Raw genomic sequence first — 19,683 nt, forward strand, 5'->3', positions numbered from 1 at the left:
CATCATCATACTCATACTGAGCATTAATAGCAAAGTTAAGGTAGTGTCTGAGAGGGTAAGATGTAAATAGCCTTATCTTCACTCGTTAGAAATAGAGAGGCTGCTTCCAGTGAAACCCCCAGCTCGATAGTAGTTTTGGATCAAGCCTTGGACATCTAACACTTAGCAATTAAGACAAACGCCGATTAGTGCATGTACTCCCTTATCTTTCAGCTATCAACGCTACCATACGATGCATGATTAACATCTATCTCTTTTAACGTTATTTTCACGAAATTAGTAAAATAACGTTAAAATTAGTGTAGTTAGACTTTGGCCCCAAACACACACACCGTCAATCAGCGATGCGTTTGAAAGCTTTAAGGGTACATGATGCAAATTAACACTGTTTTCTCTTGATAATCTTTGTGGCAGGCAATCATATTCCCAACCACCCATCACAATCACAATCATCTTCACACTCTCACTCCCAAACAACAAGAATGGCAGAAACCCCCTCAACCCCAATCCGATTCGGCATCCTAGGCTGCGCCGACATCGCTCGCAAGGTCTCAAGAGCAATCACCCTCTCCCCCAACTCCACCATCCACGCAATCGGCAGCCGATCACTCGAAAAAGCCACCAAATTCGCCGCCAACAACAACTTCCCACAACACGCCAAAATCTACGGAACTTACGACGCCGTTTTGGACGACCCTGACGTTGACGCTGTCTATGTTCCGTTACCCACCAGCCTGCACATCAAGTGGGCCGTGCTTGCGGCCCAGAAGAAGAAACATATTCTGCTTGAGAAACCTGTGGCGTTGAATGTTGGTGAGTTTGATGAGATTTTGAAAGCGTGTGAGGTTAATGGTGTCCAGTTGATGGATTCTACTATGTGGATGCATCATCCACGCACGGCTAAGATGAAGAACTTTCTTTCGGATTTGGACAAATTCGGGGAGTTGCGATCGGTAATTACTTATTTCTGATTTTGGGTTTCAAATCCACCAGAGTTTAAAGTTTAAATGAGTTTGAAAGCAAAGTTCATATGAAAAATGTATATATGTTAAATAAATGAAACTTTTAATAAAAGTAGTTATAAATGTGTATAGGCTAAATAAATAATAAATAATAAACTAGGTGAACTTAAGTTTGAAATATTACACTCACGAGCCAAGCTTTAGATTTCATAAGTCGAGCACCGGGGCCGATCCTCTCGGTTTAGAAAAAAATAAAAAAATAAAAATAGTGGAAACGTTATATGATTTGGAAAAAAATAGTGAGGATCTATCGAATGTGCAAAACATTTCCTGGTTCCGCTCTTAAGCGTGCCGAGCTTAGGTTCAGGACTGGTTAGCTTTAAGTGATTTTCTATTTAATTCATTAGGCATTTATCTTTTAGTTTGGGGAAGTTGGACATTTGCTCGCTAATGTTTTGTTTATTATGATTGTGGTAAGTTTTAGCTATTGTTTTTATATGTGTGTCATGATGTAGGTAGGCCTGTAAACGAACCGAACGTTCATGAACTGTTCATGAACTTGTTCGGCGGGAAGTTCGTTTATGTTCGTTTATTTAATAAATGAACGAACACGAACATAAAAGTTTGTTCGTTTAATTAAATGAACGAACATGAACACACCTTGTGTTCGTTCATTTATGTTCATGAACATTCGTTCATTTATGTTCGTGAACGTTCGCTTATTTACGTTTATTTATGTTCGTTTAATTTTTAGTAAATACATAAATAGTTATAGGGTAATGCTAGACAAAAAACCCTAAAATTCTTAGAAAACTCTGGAAACCCAAATCTCCCCCCATTTTTACCCAACCTCCCGACATTTTTTTTTTGAAAAAAATTACACATGTAATATACATGTTTTAGAGTGTTTTGGGCCAAAAAAAACAAAAAAGCGCCGAAGGGATTTTTTTAAAAAAATAAACAAAATTCAGTGCCTAACATGTGTTAGACAAAAATGCTGAAAGTTGCTGAATTTTTTTTTTTTTTTAAATTATCCCTTCGGCGCTTTTTTGATTTTTTTTGCCCAAAACTCTTAAAAACATGTATATTACATGTGTTATTTTTTTCAAAAAAAAAAAATGTCGGGAGGTTGGGTTTTCTAGGGTTTTTTATATAGATAGGGTTTTCTATCTAGCCCTACCCAATAGTTATATTTATATAAATATTAGGTTTTCTAACTACTTATATAAATATAACTCATTAGTATATCTATGAACCCTAATTTAGATGTGTTTTCGGATGAACTGTAATATGTTAGACTTGTTGTTCAATCATGCTAATTTATGTTTGTTTTTGTGTATTCAAATACATTCACTTAAATTTTTTTGGTTATGTTTGTTTGTGTTCGTTAATGTTCGTGAACTGTTCGTTTGGGCTTTAAACGAACGAACATAAACGAACACGAACACGCTCGATTTATTAATGAATGAACACGAACAAAAAAATGTGTTCGATTATATGTTCGTGTTCGTGTTCATGTTCGGTTAAAGCTAAATGAACGAACACGAACATGCCTGTGTTCGTGTTCGTTCGGTTCTTTTACAGGCCTAGATGTAGGTTGGGGTTCAGGTTCTGGTTAAAGCATTAGGTTTGTATGTCTATAACATTTGTTTGACCCTTTTATAACTTTTTTCTTTAATAGATTTGTTTGATATGTTTTTCTTGGGGTGTAAATGAGGCGAGCCGACCCATGCAAGCTCGAACTCGGCTTGTTTCGAGCTATATTTCCAAAGCTTGAGTGTGCTAGTGAGTAGTTTTTACCAAACTTGAGCTCGACTAATTTATTATTTAATTTACATATATTTTTAAATATTTTTTCTTTTATAATTATTTTTCTTATGTAACATAATATATATTAGTTAGTTATTTTTTTTTATCATAATTTTATGTACAGTAAAACCTCTATAAATTAATACTCGATAAATTAATAACCTTGCCTTGGTAAAATTAATAATTTGTCCAGTCCCAACTTGGGACTATTACAAAGTTGGACCCCAATCGATAACATAATAACTTTTTTGAAATCCTATATATTGGTCCCAACGAAAATATAAATTAATATTACTAAAAGATTCAAATTCTAAGATTGTCTAGTAAAAGATGAATCTATAGTAACTTTTTTTTTGCTAAATTTCTAACCATGTTAATGTATTGTACATGGAAAAGAAATGTGTATTGAAACTTTTTTTTTATAATTTAGTTTTTGGTACCAGGAACTAACTTTTTGTATTAAAAAACAATGAACTTGACAAATTCAATTAATTCGTGAATGTATATTGGACTTGGAAATTTAAAGGTCATATGTAGAACCATTTTAAATTAATAAATTGTTAATTTGTCGATATAATAATATCTTGCTAAGTTAATAAAATATCTCGGTCCCAACATTTTCTATTTATAGAGGTTTTAATGTATAGTAGTTATTATTATATAAAAATATATTAAATAAATTTAATAAATAATAGACTCATTTAGGATCGTGAGCTCGCTCGAGTTCGATACGTGAAACTTGGGATTGGGCTGGTATATTAAACAATTTTTTTTTTAAGTTTGAGTTTGTTTAAGCTCGGCTCAATTCAAGATTTTAACTTGCTGGTCCCGAGTAGCTCACGAGCGGCTTGGCTCATTTATACCCCGTTGATTTTCTAGTGCCAAACATTAATTTGATTCTTTTGACCCGTTTCCTTCTTAGTTGATTTTGTTTGTTGGCCCGTTTAAATGTCTAATTTGATTTAGGCTTCTAGTGCTAAAGATTCTGATGATTTCAACCTGTTTGGCCCATTTTCTTTTTCGTTAATTTTGCTTACTTGACATGTCTGAGATGATTTAGAGGTGTAGTTAAATTTGTTTATTTGGCCCGTTTGATATGGTATAGGCTTCTAGTAGCAAACGTTCGGGTGATTTCGATCCATTTGGCCCGTTGGCCGGTTTGAGATAATTTAATGTAATTCATGTGAAACTGAAAGTTCTGTACATCATTGTAGATTCATGCAACCTTTACCTTTGCTGCTGATCAAGACTTTCTTGAAAATGACATCCGTGTGAAGCCTGATCTTGATGCTCTCGGTGCACTTGGAGACGCAGGATGGTATTGCGCTCGTGCAATATTATGGGCCAATGATTTCAACCTGCCCAAATCCGTAACCGCGTTACCAGGAACCATATTTAACAAAGCAGGAGTTATCATATCCTGTGGGGCCGCTTTACACTTGGACGACGGCAAAGTTGCAACGCTTCACTGCTCGTTTCTCGCAAATCTAACAATGACCATTGTCGCTTCAGGAACAAAAGGTAGTTTGCATTTAAATGACTTTGTTATCCCTTTTGAAGAGAAGCAGGGTACGTTCACGACCGCAACCGAATCGGGGTTCACCGAGTTGGTGACCGGGTGGGCCCCTTTACCAAGTCAGCATACTGTCATGACTGATCTTGCACAGGAAGTTCGTATGGTTACTGAGTTTGCGAGGCTGGTCAAAAGTGTTAAGAATGATGGTGCGGCTGTTGAGAAACTGTGGCCAACGTTGAGTCGGAAAACACAGTTTGTGTTGGATGCAGTGAAGATTTCAGTTGAGAAAGGTGGTGAGACTGTGAGTTTGAGTTGACTCGGTTAGGGTCGGTTTGTAATCAAACTTGGATTTCGTTGTTTGAGTGTGAAAACATGAATAATGTTGTAGCCTGTACTTGATAATAATGCATTTTGTATAAGTTATATGTTGGGTTTTTACTTGGTGGGTGGGGGGGGGGGGGGGGGGGGTTTGGCCAGGGGAGGTTCTTAGAAGGCCCGTGCCAGGGCCACGGCCCTGACAAGTTTTTCGGCCGTAGTGCTAATTTTCCGCATTTCGATCGAAATTTTTTATATATACTATGTTCGGCCCGGGCATTTTTTAGTGCCCGTGTCTTTCGGCCCTGGGACGTTCAACGGGCAAGATCCGCCACTTGGGGTGGCAGAAGTTCCTATAAATTCGCAGGGTCGAACACGTATATACCCAAAAATTTCTATACGGAAACTACATACTCTCCACTATTGAACGAAAAGTTCGGGGGTCGGCCGCCCCCTCCCGCCCTACTTAAGCTGCGCCCATGGTTCCGGTGACACCTGTTTGGCCTAAATTTGTATTCGAATCAATGCAAGGGCCGGGTTGGTTTCGACATACTTTTGAGTCTAACCATTGAACCATTAAGCCTGCTTATATGGTGGTTACTTCTGGTTTTTCTTGTTTTTCTTGTTTTCTATCGTCTCACCGGTCAGAGTTGCAGGAACTTTGGACTTTTAACATATTAATGCTCTAAAATACAAATTTATATTCATAAATACAAACATGTATAAAATAGTTACATTTAAACCATGATAACTTACGCTTATCTCTCTTTTTTTTAATAAAAAAAATCAATATAAAATACCTAATCACCCATCAAGTAAACCAAAATATAACTCTATTAGTTAAATGGGTTCACGAGTTTGGCCTGAAATTGATCAAGTCGTAAACGTAACTCAAACCCACAAATTTTATCTTAGAATGGGCTTAATTGTTTACTTGTTAAGATGGGCTTATGTTATTAATAGTTTAAACTTGGCTTAATTTGTTATATATTTGTTAATTAATTTATGGTTTAAACTTGACATAAACACCCCTAATTTTTATTGGTAATTTTGTGATTACATATATATATATATAACTAGGTTATCACCCGCGAACTTCGCGGGTCGGAAGATTTAATCTACATTATCACAAAGTGTATAAATAATATAAATACAAAGGTAACACATTACATAAATTACTTATTGACAAAGTGAAAATATAGTTAAAATGCATTGAAGTATAAAACATTATATCTTTTACTTTTATTAAGAATTAAGGTGTCTCTAGACAAACAACAGTTACTCTTACTCAAAGGTGTCTCCAGACAAACAACAGTTACTCTTTATCAAAAGTATAAAACATTATCACCCATAAATACTCACGGTTTTGGATATTTAAATTTTATGATATATTTTAAAAAGTGAACAATGTGTGACGAATCATTACAAGTTTAATATTATATTTTTATAATACATATTGTATTTATGATGGTTGAACCATTTACGTTGTATAAGACATAAATATATAATGAAAATAAAACAAAAAAGAAATTGCATATTATCAAATCATAATAAACATAGTAACATACTATACATAGAAAACACTAACCTCATCTACATTTAAATACAAAATTCTTGTAAACAAAAGCTTACTCAAGTTATGCCATGAAAATCAATATCAAAGTTTCATGCCTGGAATAAACCAAACAAAATTATAATTTCTGAAAGAGAGTAAACTTTTTTAATGCGAGTTTAGTTAATTCTTAATCACTTATGAGATAGATGGTCAAAAGAGTAACTTACTTTTTTAGTCTCTATGTTGTAGTGGTTTCAACTATTTGAGTCCAAAATCAAGAAATTTAACGCCCCGGGTCCCTAACCACTCATTTTATAACATTTTGAGTCCATTTTTTTGACACTTGTACTTTTGACTTTGAACTCAAGTGGTTAAAACCATTTAAACACCCGGACTCAAGACGTTATAAAATGAACGGTTAGAGACTCAGGGCGTTAAACGTTTTGATTTTGGACTCAAGTGGTTAAAACCACTAAAACAAAAGGATTAAAAAATTAATTTACTCTGGTCAAAATTATGTGAATTTTGTACAACAGATCAAATTCTTCATTGATAAACTTATCCTACACTATGATAAACATTATATAACCAATCAGATTATCAAAGAACAATTTGTACACAAAACATAGCAGCTTAATGACCACAAACCTTGCAAATTGTTTATTTAGAGCTCTCACATGTCTTGACGATTCAGGACGATGCACATCCAACGGAACCCGATTGATTTCATCTGAGTCGATGTTGCCCACGGAGCATTAATTTATGATTCTACAATTTTTTTTACTCTGAAATCACATAAGCATAGTAGCAATTAAAAGCGGGTTCAAAAAAACTATAAAAGTAACTAATTCATTGAAAACTCCTTTTGCACATCAAATTAAACTTATTAATCCATTAACTAATATAACGGAACACATTAAGCTGGTTCAAAGACCCAATTGACTATAGAATTGGACCAAAAACTGAGCTTGACCTTAGGTCGAGCACCCGGAGTGCACTAACATTCTGCCCCCAACCAATCAGGTATCGTCCCATTAAGAACAAACCCATATGAATTAAATGAAATTTATCGAGTACACTTGACCAAAAACATAAGAATGTGTTTAAAAATCAATGAAGCTTACCTTGTGTTGCTTGATTATTGGTGGATGCGTATATATCAAAAGAGTTCTTCATCAAATCTCAGCAATTAAGAGCTTGTCCAAGTTGAGACTTGAGAGAATATCAAGCATGGTATTAGAAATGGTGATACCAGTGCATTAAAAATAAATAAATGATGCCTTTAGAAAATTTATTTAAAATTACGCCATAAATTATTATTATATACAACGAAGATAGAATAATCTCATCTTTAAATTTGTATATACGTATAGACAAAACCTCACTGTCACTCTACACTCTAAATCAAACTGTTCACACCATTGAGCCACCGCATCCCAAATTGCCTGAGCAAAAACACACGACACAAATATATGGTATGTTGCCTCCTCAAATTCTCCGCAAAAACTGCAGTTTCACGAGCCAATGCTGATGCCCCTTTTGTCCAAAGCAACCTTCGTGGTTAACGGTCCCTAGATGCTCTCCAAACCATAAAAAGTCACCTTGATTGGCGCCCAGTTGTTCCACTTGAACTTCTGACCCGTGTTGACCTGATTTGGAACCTGCATTTTTTGCACGAACAATTACATACCGAAAATACCCCTGAAACATCTAATACTAAATTTAAGAACCATGGCTATTTACCTTGGATCCATAGTAACCATAGATATATATCATCAAGGGTTTGATACATTAAGGTCCCACCAGTTCAAAGCCCAACCTTTCATAAGCTAAGCTGTTTTCGCTCTTTTTTTTTGAACCAGACGGAACTATTTTATTCAATGCCACAAAACTTACAAAACCCTATTGCATCAAATCCATTTAAACTTGATTTTGTACATTTTTACACTTTAGACGACTTCCAATCCGTTTGACCCTGCTCCACTCACCGACCATTTTTCTTCTAAATTTCTTTAACCATTTGACCCGTTATACATTAAACACAACACGTTGATCCTTTTATTAGTAATTTGGTTAAAACTGAAAAAATAAGCATGCATGAATCTAAATAATGTATCTATACTACGATATGAAACGATTCAAATCAAACTTGTTACAAACATAGGGAATAAGAAATATTTTGAACTGACCTCCTTGGCTTTAACATTAGACAAAAGCAATAGTATAAGAAGAAGCTGATGTGGCCTTTGTATAAGTTAATGTGCTTTTTAAATGCGTGTCGATTTGAACATGTTTCTTACCCATTTAGCCTTGTATAAGTTAATGTGCTTTTTAAATGCGTGTCGATTTCAGCCTGTAAAACCTTTTAGTAGCCAAATTGATCGAATACTCATCAAAGATCTCCAAGAACCGATTCCAAGTAATCAAAAGCAAAATGTGATACACCAAGCTTTTACATATGTGTATTGTTTAACACTACTACCCCCATACTTCATCAACAATGTAACAAATTTTTAATTATCGTTCAAAACCAAAATTTATCAACAATTTTCAATAATGGTGGTAACCATCAAATTTTCGAGTTAGGGATAGCCTGGTGCTCTCGACTATGAATTAGAATTATACTGCACCTCCATAATTAAATTAGCAAACGATTCACCATTAAAAAACTTAAGGAAAAGGAAAGGAAAAAGGGCGCATAGACATAGTTCTTTCCCATTCCATTTCCTTTAAAGCACTTGTTAATCGTTATTTATAATAACAATAAACATACTTTTGTGATTATTAATTCATAGCTCACCTCAAAATAACATGATATAATACCCATTTAGTAATTAGAACATACTAAAAGCAAGACAATCTTACTAAAATAGTAATCTGACCTGGGAATCTACGTAAATGAACATTGTTATAATTGTGGATGACCATCGAGCTAACTATAGCCACGACTATCGTACTCTCGCCAACCATTTTGACCTGCTCAATGAGTTGAATATTGGAAAGCCATAAAGCATGAATTTTGCTCACTGAAGTTAAAATTGGAGTAGACATGGATAAATAATGAAGATAACTTGCTTGTATTCGAACGTATTCTTGACTGGTGGTGTCCCATACATGCGCTTTGATCACCTTGTCCTCGATATCCATAACCCGCGTGAGAAATTTGACACAACTAACACAGCCAAATCAACTCTGACAATACACCTTTCGATAACCTGTTGGTGAGATATCACTTTCTATAAGGTGAACAACACTAAAAACTGGCAATCACAAACGCAACTTATAACCATCAAAAATCGCTGTTTGACAAAAATCACAATTCTCGTTTTTTCACGCTTGATTAACTTCCCCGACACCTTCCCCCCAATTTGTGTGAAATATTGAATGGCAAATAGGTAAATTGCAACTATCAACAATAAACTCACACAAATTAATAACAAAATGTAACAGAAATTAGGGATAAAACCTACATCAGCGCCATCATCGAAGACGGATTTGCAACTGAATACGATCTATCTCTTTCTTGTTTGCTGTAGAATGTGATTATTGGATCTGACAAGGAAAAAAAGACGATTAATATGATTAGAATCATATGAAAAAAGAAAAAAATTGCCAAAAATTTGATACGCTAACTGAAAAAAATAGAATCAGAGGTCACACTTACCCAACTCCACAAACCTGCTGCAGAAAATAAAATTGCAAAGTTTTTTAACCAGAAGCCTTTTCTTGTATTAACTCTCCCTCCCTCTCGACTAAACAGCTAAACTTCAACCTATAATGACATGAAAAGGTTGTCATATTCAGGCCGCGCAAAATCAGGTAAAGCTTTGGCAAAAGACACTACTTTCTGTACCGACATATTTGGGTCCATGGAGACGACATGAAGATAAGAATCCACCAGTTTCCCAACCTTTGTAATCATGTTAAGTGAACTTCCATCTCTGGAATATGATTTTCTCTATTGCTTGACATAACCCTCCAAGACAACCTCAATCAATTCAACATCATAAATTTTAAATTTTATGATCAGCAGAATTGTCATGTGAAGAAGCTAACATCAAATCATCTAGTGTGGCCTCCTCTAATTGCAAGCTACATTTCTTAATAATTTGTGAACGAATTGCTTAAGACGCGCCTAAAAGATCTCCCATGTTAAGGAGTCTCAGCAGGAATCCAACTGAAACTGATCCTCTCTCGTCTGGAATAAGGCTTACGATCATCTCAAGTTGTTTTTTTCTCTTTTCAGATTCTTCTTCTTGGTTCATTTGAGAAGCTGTTGAGGTTTCTGGGTGAGGCCTTACATCTCAAAGCCAACGGCAAGCATAAACATGTAAAGCTTCACCAATAAGCTGTGGTGGTAGCATGTTGGTTGACTTCACAGTATTAACCACACATCTGAATAGGTCTATATTTAGGTCTGCTATGTCTTCAGTCCACCAATCTTTAGGGGTGGACTCGTGGTGCTTCTTTTTCTCATATCCTTGTCTGGTATAGGTGAAAGACCATCTAACCTGCAACGGCCCATGACATTTAGTCTAAAGTTGCAATTTTCTGACTACTATTAATCGGCTATTGAAGCTGTATATTCTAGCGATTACCTTTGATGGGGGTGTGAGTATTTTATCAACTACACAATCAATGCAGCTTCTGATAATCCCAAGATTCTCAGACCATTCAGGAAACCTTTCTGTAGTCTGCAACGCAACGACTGAATCTTTCCATCCTTCAAGAATGCAAGAATTATAGAAAACCTCTAGCTTTGAGATAAAGTTTCCCTTCCCAACAGATTCTGTCATTTGCATAAACTTAGCTGCACATATTGCTGGTACAAAGTTACGGGCGCTTAGATCAATTTTGATCCCATAACAGAACTTGGCACACAGCTCAAAACCATCCGCACCACCCGGGATATCATGAAGCTCCACCGTAAATGCTATTACATACTTTATGCGAGCACCACCAGGCATGCTATGATCATGTTTAAGATGAAACACACCTCTTTTCTTGTACATTAATTCGGCTAATCTTATGTTCTTGCACAAACAATTCTGGTCCAAAAAAATCAAATGTAATCCCTCAAGTAACCAATAGAGCAGACCTAAGAAACCCTAAATCTCAAATCACTACGAATCCAAATAAAGCTCATATAGCAATCAACATGATAGTATATTATAAATGGGAAGATTGTGTTTAATAATCCGAATCAATCAAAACAATTAAATCATGAAGGTTTAACATGAAATCCAAATCAGTTCCAATCAATCAAAAACTAAATTAAGAAAACAGAATGATGTAAACTTACCAAAAATCAATGATTATGATCAGCACCAAGAAACCAAATACCTAATCTACAGATATGAGATTTAGATGCGGAATAGCGGTGAAAATCGAAAATACGAAAAACTAAACAACGGTAATAATGGATGACGTCTGTGTGTGCACGATGGTTAAAAAAAAACTTAAAAAACCCTAAATCATAATCATGTAAGAAACCTCATAAACAACCAAAAGAATCTGACTATATGCAAAATCAAACAAAGAAACAAAGAACATACCAGGAAGTGGAGAATGGAAATGCTTTGAACCCGAATGGAGTTAGAGAATGGAAATGGAGACGAAGGCTCTCTAGGGTTTTGGAAAAGAAGATGGAACTGTGTCAAGGAAGAAAGCGTTCAAAAAATATAAGGGATCCGTTTCTTAATATTGGGTGACCCTAATCTTCAGCCGGATCCCGCGTCCATATCGATTTTGGTTTGTGTTTTGTGAAATTTTGTTTGTTTATAAAGAATTAGATGATTTCCCTCCCAAAAGAGAAAAATGCCTGGATAGTCCCTGTGGTTTCGCCTTTTTTCACCTATAGTCCCCAACTTTCTAAAACTACCTGAATAGTCCCCAAGTTTTGCAATTTTGTTCTCGGATAGTCCCTGGCGCGTAACTGGGTTAGTTTTTAATGTTAGATGGGTGTGAAATTACAAAAATACCCTTACTAATAATTTTTTTTAATTTTTAATATTAAAAGAAATATTTAAATATGTCCCACTGTCATCATCTTCATCACCCCAAACCTTATCTCACTATTATCATCTTCTTTACCCAACCCACCTCCAATCTTACCCCATCATCAACTCAACCCAGTACATACATATATAATTGAGAGACAATTTCAATTTAAAGCTTGCATACATACATCAGACAGTTCAATTTAAAACCAAACACATACATACATTGAACCACCACTGTGGAAAATCTCCAAAACTTGAGGCGGTGGTGAGCAGAGCCGACATCTTTTTCTTCATCTCCGTCCGATCCCCACCAGAGCCGACATCGGCCGGCGACCCCCATACTCACTGTATTTCACAACGATCAAGCGAACACCATTGCAATCCCTGATTAATACCAAAGTTTATAGTTTTCTCTAATTTTCAGTTGACTCAAGAATCAAGGTATGAAAGCTCATTTTTTTTATGTCTATGCACAATTTACATGATTTTTTTTCCTGAAATTGTTAAAGCTTATCATTGGGTTCAAATGGGTGTTGAAAACAGGGACGTAGTTGATTTCTGTTGGGTTTGAGGTGAGTTTGTTAAACAGGTAGTGAATAGCATCTCATTCAGCCTAGAAAAACCATTACCTGTGTAAAAAATCCATATTCTGGTTGTTTGATTCCTGGGTTTGTTGCTGAGTCGAATCAGGGGGCTAATGGGGGGTGCAAAATTGGGGTTTAGAAGTCTGGTGAGGAGGAAAAGGGTTGATTCTGTTCATTCTCATTGGGGTTTACATCTCATTGCCATAGGTATAATCATGGTGGTGGTGGTGGTGAAAGGTGGAGATGGTGTTGGGTGGTTTAGAGTGGGGAAGATGGAGTGGGAGGGGTGGGTGGGGGGTCGATCGGAGGTTTGACAGTGAAGAGGTGGTAATCGGAGGTGAATAGCGTATGGTGGTCGGTAATGATTGTTGTAAATGAGGGTGAGATTTAATCGAGGATGGTGGTGGTCGATCGGAGGTTTGACAGTGGAGAGGTGGTCGCCGAAGGTGATTAATGATGGGGTAATCAGAGGTGAAATAGGGTGAGCTGAAGTGGGTGTTGTTCGACGGAGAAAACACAGAGAAGAGGAAGAAGATTTTTAATGGTGAAAGATGATAATGTTTCTGATCTAGTCCCTGTGGTTTGCCCTTTTTAAGGAAAGGGTAAATTGGTCATTTCACACCATCTTAACAGAGAAAACAAACTGAAGTTAGACCCAGGGACTATCCGGGAACAAAAAATAAAAACTTGGGAACTATTCAGGTAGTTTTAGAAAGCCGGGGACTATAGGTGAAAAAAGGCGAAACCACAGGGACTATCCGGACATTTTTCTCCTCCCAAAATTACCCTCTACTCAACCAATGGATGCCACATTATCAAAATGGCTTCACCATTCAAAGACACATAGCCCAAATCATCTCATTTATTAATATATATAGATAATAATTGTTCGTGGGTGTTGGGCAACCCCGTCAAACCATCTAAGTTCGCTCATGTAGTAACACGTCACACTACATGGTATTGTTGAGAATATCTCCAATGATAAGGCCGGAGGGTGTGGGGGCGCCACCCTTGCCACATTATCGTCTATAGCGCCCCAAGGCGCTATACATCCACACCATGCAATTCAAGAGGGGGCGCCATTGATGGGGCTCCATCATGGTAACGAGAAGGAAGAAGGGTTCAGGTGGGGCCCATATCTATTTCAACCAGTACCATTTTTTATTTTTTTATGTTGTTTTATAGGGGGCTCTATCCACACCATGGATCCTACGTGTCGCTTACATGGCCTGATAAAGCCCCTAGGGGGCTCCAACCACACCCTCCAGACTTAGTGTGTCCTTAGTCGCCCTTGGCTGTCACGTCATCTGCCACATAATATCCTTACAAATCCTTAAAAGCCTCACTTTCATCTCCAACGCTACAAATATCCTTACCTTTCTTAATTTCCACCTCATCACCTATCCATTACACACAATATTTAAATAAAACTGTTCTTTTTTTCACTTTGGACCCACCATATCGCATGAACCGAGGCAAAGTCATACCCTTGTGTAAGGCTGGAGGGCTGTCACGTCATCTGCCACATAATATACTTACAAATCCTTAAAAGCCTCACTTTCATCTCACTGTCACGCCACACAAGCCCCTTCCTTTAACTTTCATGGTGTGGTTTAAAGCCCATGTTTTAACTATAGCGCCCCCATCGACTTAGGAAAACCTCAAATGTCCTCATTAACGTGCTGGTGGAAGGGCCATGGTGTCCCCCCTTTAATCGCGACAGTGTGGACGATGGCGCCCCAGGGCGCTATGGAGGGTGATGTGGCGGCCATGGCGCCCCCCATATCCATCGGCCTAAGGGCATCCAACCTAAGGGCTTATTAAGATAGATGAGCTCCAATGGTAAAGGCTTCTAAGGGCCTCTAAGGGCTTATTCTCCAAGGACCTCAGATAGTCTGATTATAACATGGCATATGTTGTACTTGCTTAAAAAGTTAAAAGTAAGGATGAAAGAACGTTCAAAATTGTTTTGTACAACGAATAAAGTTAAAAATCTACTAAAAAAAGTTAGAAAGCGACAAAGGAGGCGAATACGTGTCTCAGTCTGCTGATTTGTGTGGACTACCTAGAATTAATCCGACATGAATTCACCATTCCTTACCTTAGCATAATGACATCGTTAATGCTGTGTTCCAGAGATCTACTTAACAGGGGGAGGGGAGGGGAGGGGAGGGAAAATGGGGTTTTTTTTGCCTGATAATAGTCTTTCCAATTTGAAAAGACATGGAGGGGAGGGGAGGGATGGGGAGGGATTTTTAACTCGGGAACACACCCTAAAAGGAAAATTCATACCTTAAAATAAATGGTTAATGTTAACTCAATAGTTCCAAATTAAGTCAGAACATGTATATCGACTATTTTTCTTTTTAAGGTGGTATGACAACCATCTTATATGAATTACCTACAATAAAAAAACAAATAAAGGCAATGTTGTGTGTGATTATGATGTGTACCCATGGTCACCCCCATTTCCTTGTTCCATATTTTCTAATTGCACAATTAGCACATGTTGCCATCAAGGACGAAGCTTAAGAAGGGCCGGGAGGGGCGTCCAACTCTCCGAACTTTTCGCTCAGTAGTGTTATATATATAGTTTTTGTATAGAAATTTTTGGGTATATACGTTTTCGACCCCCCGGTTCTATAGAAAATTTTGGGTATATACGTTTTCGACCCCCCCGTTTTCATGGTCAAGCTTCGCCACTGGTTGCCATGCACACCACTCTCCCACATTCCATGAATATTCCTTATTATTTGACATATTCCTTTTAATTGTTTGTTAGTTATTATTAGTGGGAGGTAGTTTTATATTTCTTTGTAAGCCTATAAATAGGCAAGTATGTTTAGTGTTTTGATTATGGATGAAAAATATTAAAAGAGAGTTTTCTCAAATCTTGTTTCCTGCTATTTTCTTTTGAGGTTAATCCACTCAACGGATTATTTATCCCGAATCTGATTGGTTCATATCAATTGGTATCAGAGCGGTCTTGATCCACACTTATGGACGCTCAACAATGGAACGAGTCGATGGTTCGAATTGAGTCAATGATTGTTGAGATCATTGATTTTCTCAAGAACCGAACTCGATTGTTACCACCCGCCCCGTCACCCGCTACCGCCTCACCATAACCAACAACTACCATCAAACCTCCACCACCAACCGTTGTCGCCAAACCACCTCCATTAACCGTATTAGTCACACCGCCACCAAACCCCACCCCTACGTCTTCCATTGCTGTTCAAAACCCAGCCCCGAAACCAACATCAACACCAAGGCAAACCGTTTCCACCGCAACATATTACACATCATCAACCACACCGGCAACAACCTTCTCCGTCTCCACCATTATTAACACCCCATTCACACTAGAACTTCAACCCAAAATTGTTTCAAAAATTGTCACCATACACACCAACACAAGTTCCTTACTGTTGAGACCACCAAAGCCTAATACCAACTCATCAGCCCGCAAAACCGAATCATTTACACGTTTCGCCCCACCATCAAAAACGACGACTATGATTTCAGCTACGAAAAAGATGAAATTCTCATTGTGCATCACGACAAACGGAAGACGCGAGTGGCGCCCACCGTGGCGACTCGTTGAGACCTCACCAAATGCAACCAAAAGAATCGAATGGCGACCACCTTGGCAAACCCGTTTCGTTCTTGAGGACAAGAACGTTTTGAAGCGCGCGGGATTGATGTGTACCCATGTTCACCCCCATTTCCTTGTTCCATGTTTTCTAATTGCACAATTAGCACATGTTGCCATGCACACCACTCTCTCACATTCCATGAATATTCCTTATTATTTGACATATTCCTTTTAATTGTTTGTTAGTTATTATTAGTGGGAGGTAGTTTTATATTTCTTTGTAAGCCTATAAGTATGTTTAGTGTTTTGATTATGGATGAAAAATATTAAAAGAGAGTTTTCTCAAATCTTGTTTCCTGCTATTTTCTTTTGAGGTTAATACACTCAACGGATTATTTATCTCGAATCTGATTGGTTCATATCAATTGGTATCAGAGCGGTCTTGATCCACACTTATGGACGCTCAACAATGGAACGAGTCAATGGTTCGAACTGAGTCAATGATTGTTGAGATCATTGATTTTCTCAAGAACCGAACTCGATTGTTACCACCCGCCCCGTCACCCGCTACCGCCTCACCATCACCAACAACTACCATCAAACCTCCACCACCAACCGTTGTCGCCAACCACCTCCATTAACCGTATTAGTCACACCGCCACCAAACCCACCCCTACTGTCACACCCCAACCAATGGCGGAAACATCGGGATGAGACGAAGTGTGAAGATTGCTAGAGACATCATAACGCTATTTGTGACAATATTTAGAAATTCCAAATTTCATCTCATTTCATAACTTCAAATAGTCAACATTACAAGAAATTCAAATACAACAAGTTTAACATAACAACATGATAACATAACAAAATTTGATACAACATATTAAACCCTAACGTCTATATGTGTATCTAGGCATCAACGCTACTTCTTTTCTTAGCATCGTCCTCATCAACCTGTAACATGTTTAAAATAATTCAATGCAAAAGCAAAGGCAAGTATACAAGTTTGGTACATACATAGCATAAGATAAAAGTGTGAACAATTCCTCATGGCAAGCATATGATTCAAGATAAACCTTAAATATGGCATGTGTCTAACATATCAAACCAAGAAAACGCAATATGCTCAAGACATAACCTCAAGTTTACGGGCGGGTCGTTAATCCTATAGCGCTACATATGTCAAGGTTTGGCTCGTACGAAGTTAATGATAAGTTCAACACATAAGAATAACCCAAGTTTAAAGTATCAAGTCATCACGTATACAAGCATGTTATAGGAACGTTCATGTGTTTAACAAAGTGTTCATGTGTAAGTTAATAGGTAAACATGTTACACCCCAAAAGTGGTAAAAGTAAAAAGGGGGAAATACGAGTATACTCACAAAGTTTGCATATGTTTTCCGATTATCCAATTGTTGACGAGTAGAGATTTAGAGTCCGAATGTATAAGGGTTAAGGTTCAAGTATGTTTAGAGTCGAGATTCGGTGTTTAAAACAACATAAAAATAAGATATGAGAATAACATGGAAAATAATCATTTAGTACATATGATGCTTGTTCTTGACACTAGGAAACTCGAAGGAGTTTAGATGTTTTCATGGAACAAGGTTCCATTAGAATCGTGACAAGTTATCATAGTCTAGGATGATGTAATCTAGTACCCCGACATATGAACACTAGTTCATCATCAAAGATTCGATTATTCGAATAATATATTTAGGTTATATAATATATGTCCAATAGTTCAAGCATGAGGTAGAAGATTAAAATCTTCATTTTGGTACCTCTAAATGTCATAGAAGTCATGTAGGAGGTAGGAAGATCAAGTCTTCCATTTAGGCACCTCTATGTGTTCACCACTACACTTGATGTAAAAAAAAACAACCAAGGAGGGTCATGAACATACAATAAAGAATAAGAAATATACACACTAACTAAGAGAAATCATCAAATCATGTGAGGATTGTATGTTTGGACAACCCAAGTTGTTCCATAATCACTCATGTATCAAAGACAAAGTTTGACATGACTTGTGGGTTAAAAACCCTAAACAAAACACCAAGTTTATGAGGTTTAATCCTCTGATTTTAAATGTCTCAACCTTGTTTTTAAGCTTAACCAACCATGGGATAAGTTGTAAGCATTAGGACATAGGTATGAGATGTGTTAGACACAAGTTGCATAGGTTTAAACAAGTTTTTGATGAACATAAAAACAAACAGAAAGTTTATGGACTATTTCGGGGCATTTCCAGGTCTGATTTCTCCAAGGAGAAGTCTAGGAATCGAACCCCATGATTATACAAGCAAGTAGGAAAAAGAATCGAGTGAATCGGATAAGAATTGAGTGAGTTATGCTCATTTTCGTGAAGGGGTGTCAATCTACTCGAACCCTTACTTTCAGCTACGGTTTGGTGGATGTTTTGTGAGTTTTTAGGGTTGCAAAAGTGGTAGGGAGGCTGGTTATAAGTGGTATTTATAGGGGGGAGGATTAGGGTTTCAATGGGTTGGGCTTTGGAAGTGTTTAGAAGGGGTTACACCTTGAAACTAGCCCACAAAACCCAACTATATGGGGCTGAATTTTGCTGAATTTGGGCTGCCATGTTTCTTTAGTTTTTTATTTTTTTAAAACATTATAATGAGTAATTTTGTTAATTAAGTTGTGTAATAATATGCAACAATGTTTCCCCTAACTTGTAACAAGGTGAAATATGAAATAAAACATGATTTAACTAGGTAAAAAGTGTAACGTACAAGCTTTATTTACGAAGCAAGTTCCGTATTTTACAACGATTACGATGAAAGAATGGTTATAAGAACACAAGATTTCCAAAGATAGAATTTCACGTAAGGTTTCTAAATGTAGGATGTTTGAAAACGCAGGGCGTTACAGTCTCCCCTCCTTTAGGAAATTTCGTCCCGAAATTTATTCAAGAGGAAGGCTTGAAAGAGTTTTTGGCATAAAGGTGATCATTAAGAATTGAAACTTGGGAAGTTTGAAAGTTTTGAAAAGTACCAATTTTGGAGAACATCAAGGTAGATTTGCAAGGGGAAGTTTTTAAGGATAGTATAAAAAAATTCATACTTTCGTAAATCCTGTTTATTGAGAGGAACGAAAAGGTTTGTTACTTTAAATAAGGCAATAGAGGTATACTAAGTATAGTTTCACAAGAATCAAGAATAGGGAGGCTATTTTATAGGTAACGAGGTAAGTTAGGACTCAAATGTTTAAACAAGCTGGATTGCGAACAAGTTTTGTATAAAATAATACGAGTATAGAATGAACGAATGACTCTTAAAGAGTACAAGTATGTGAATAGCATAAGTGTTGGATAGATGAA

General features: G+C 36.9%; 1 protein-coding gene and 1 pseudogene across 1 annotated transcript; one reads left to right on the forward strand and one right to left on the reverse strand.

The window, feature by feature from the left end:
• Positions 1–325: 325 nt before the first annotated feature.
• On the forward strand, positions 326–4,710 carry LOC110916181 (uncharacterized oxidoreductase At4g09670). Its single transcript, XM_022160943.2, has 2 exons — positions 326–953; positions 3,986–4,710. The coding sequence occupies exons 1-2, from the start codon at positions 483–485 to the stop codon at positions 4,601–4,603; spliced, it is 1,089 nt and encodes a 362-aa protein (XP_022016635.1). The 5' UTR covers positions 326–482; the 3' UTR covers positions 4,604–4,710.
• Positions 4,711–7,425: 2,715 nt separating this feature from the next.
• On the reverse strand, positions 7,426–11,905 carry LOC110916176 (annotated as a pseudogene).
• Positions 11,906–19,683: the final 7,778 nt, after the last annotated feature.

The sequence above is a fragment of the Helianthus annuus genome, chromosome 2 (genome assembly GCF_002127325.2).
Source record: "Helianthus annuus cultivar XRQ/B chromosome 2, HanXRQr2.0-SUNRISE, whole genome shotgun sequence".
Taxonomy (NCBI): Eukaryota; Viridiplantae; Streptophyta; class Magnoliopsida; order Asterales; family Asteraceae; genus Helianthus; species Helianthus annuus.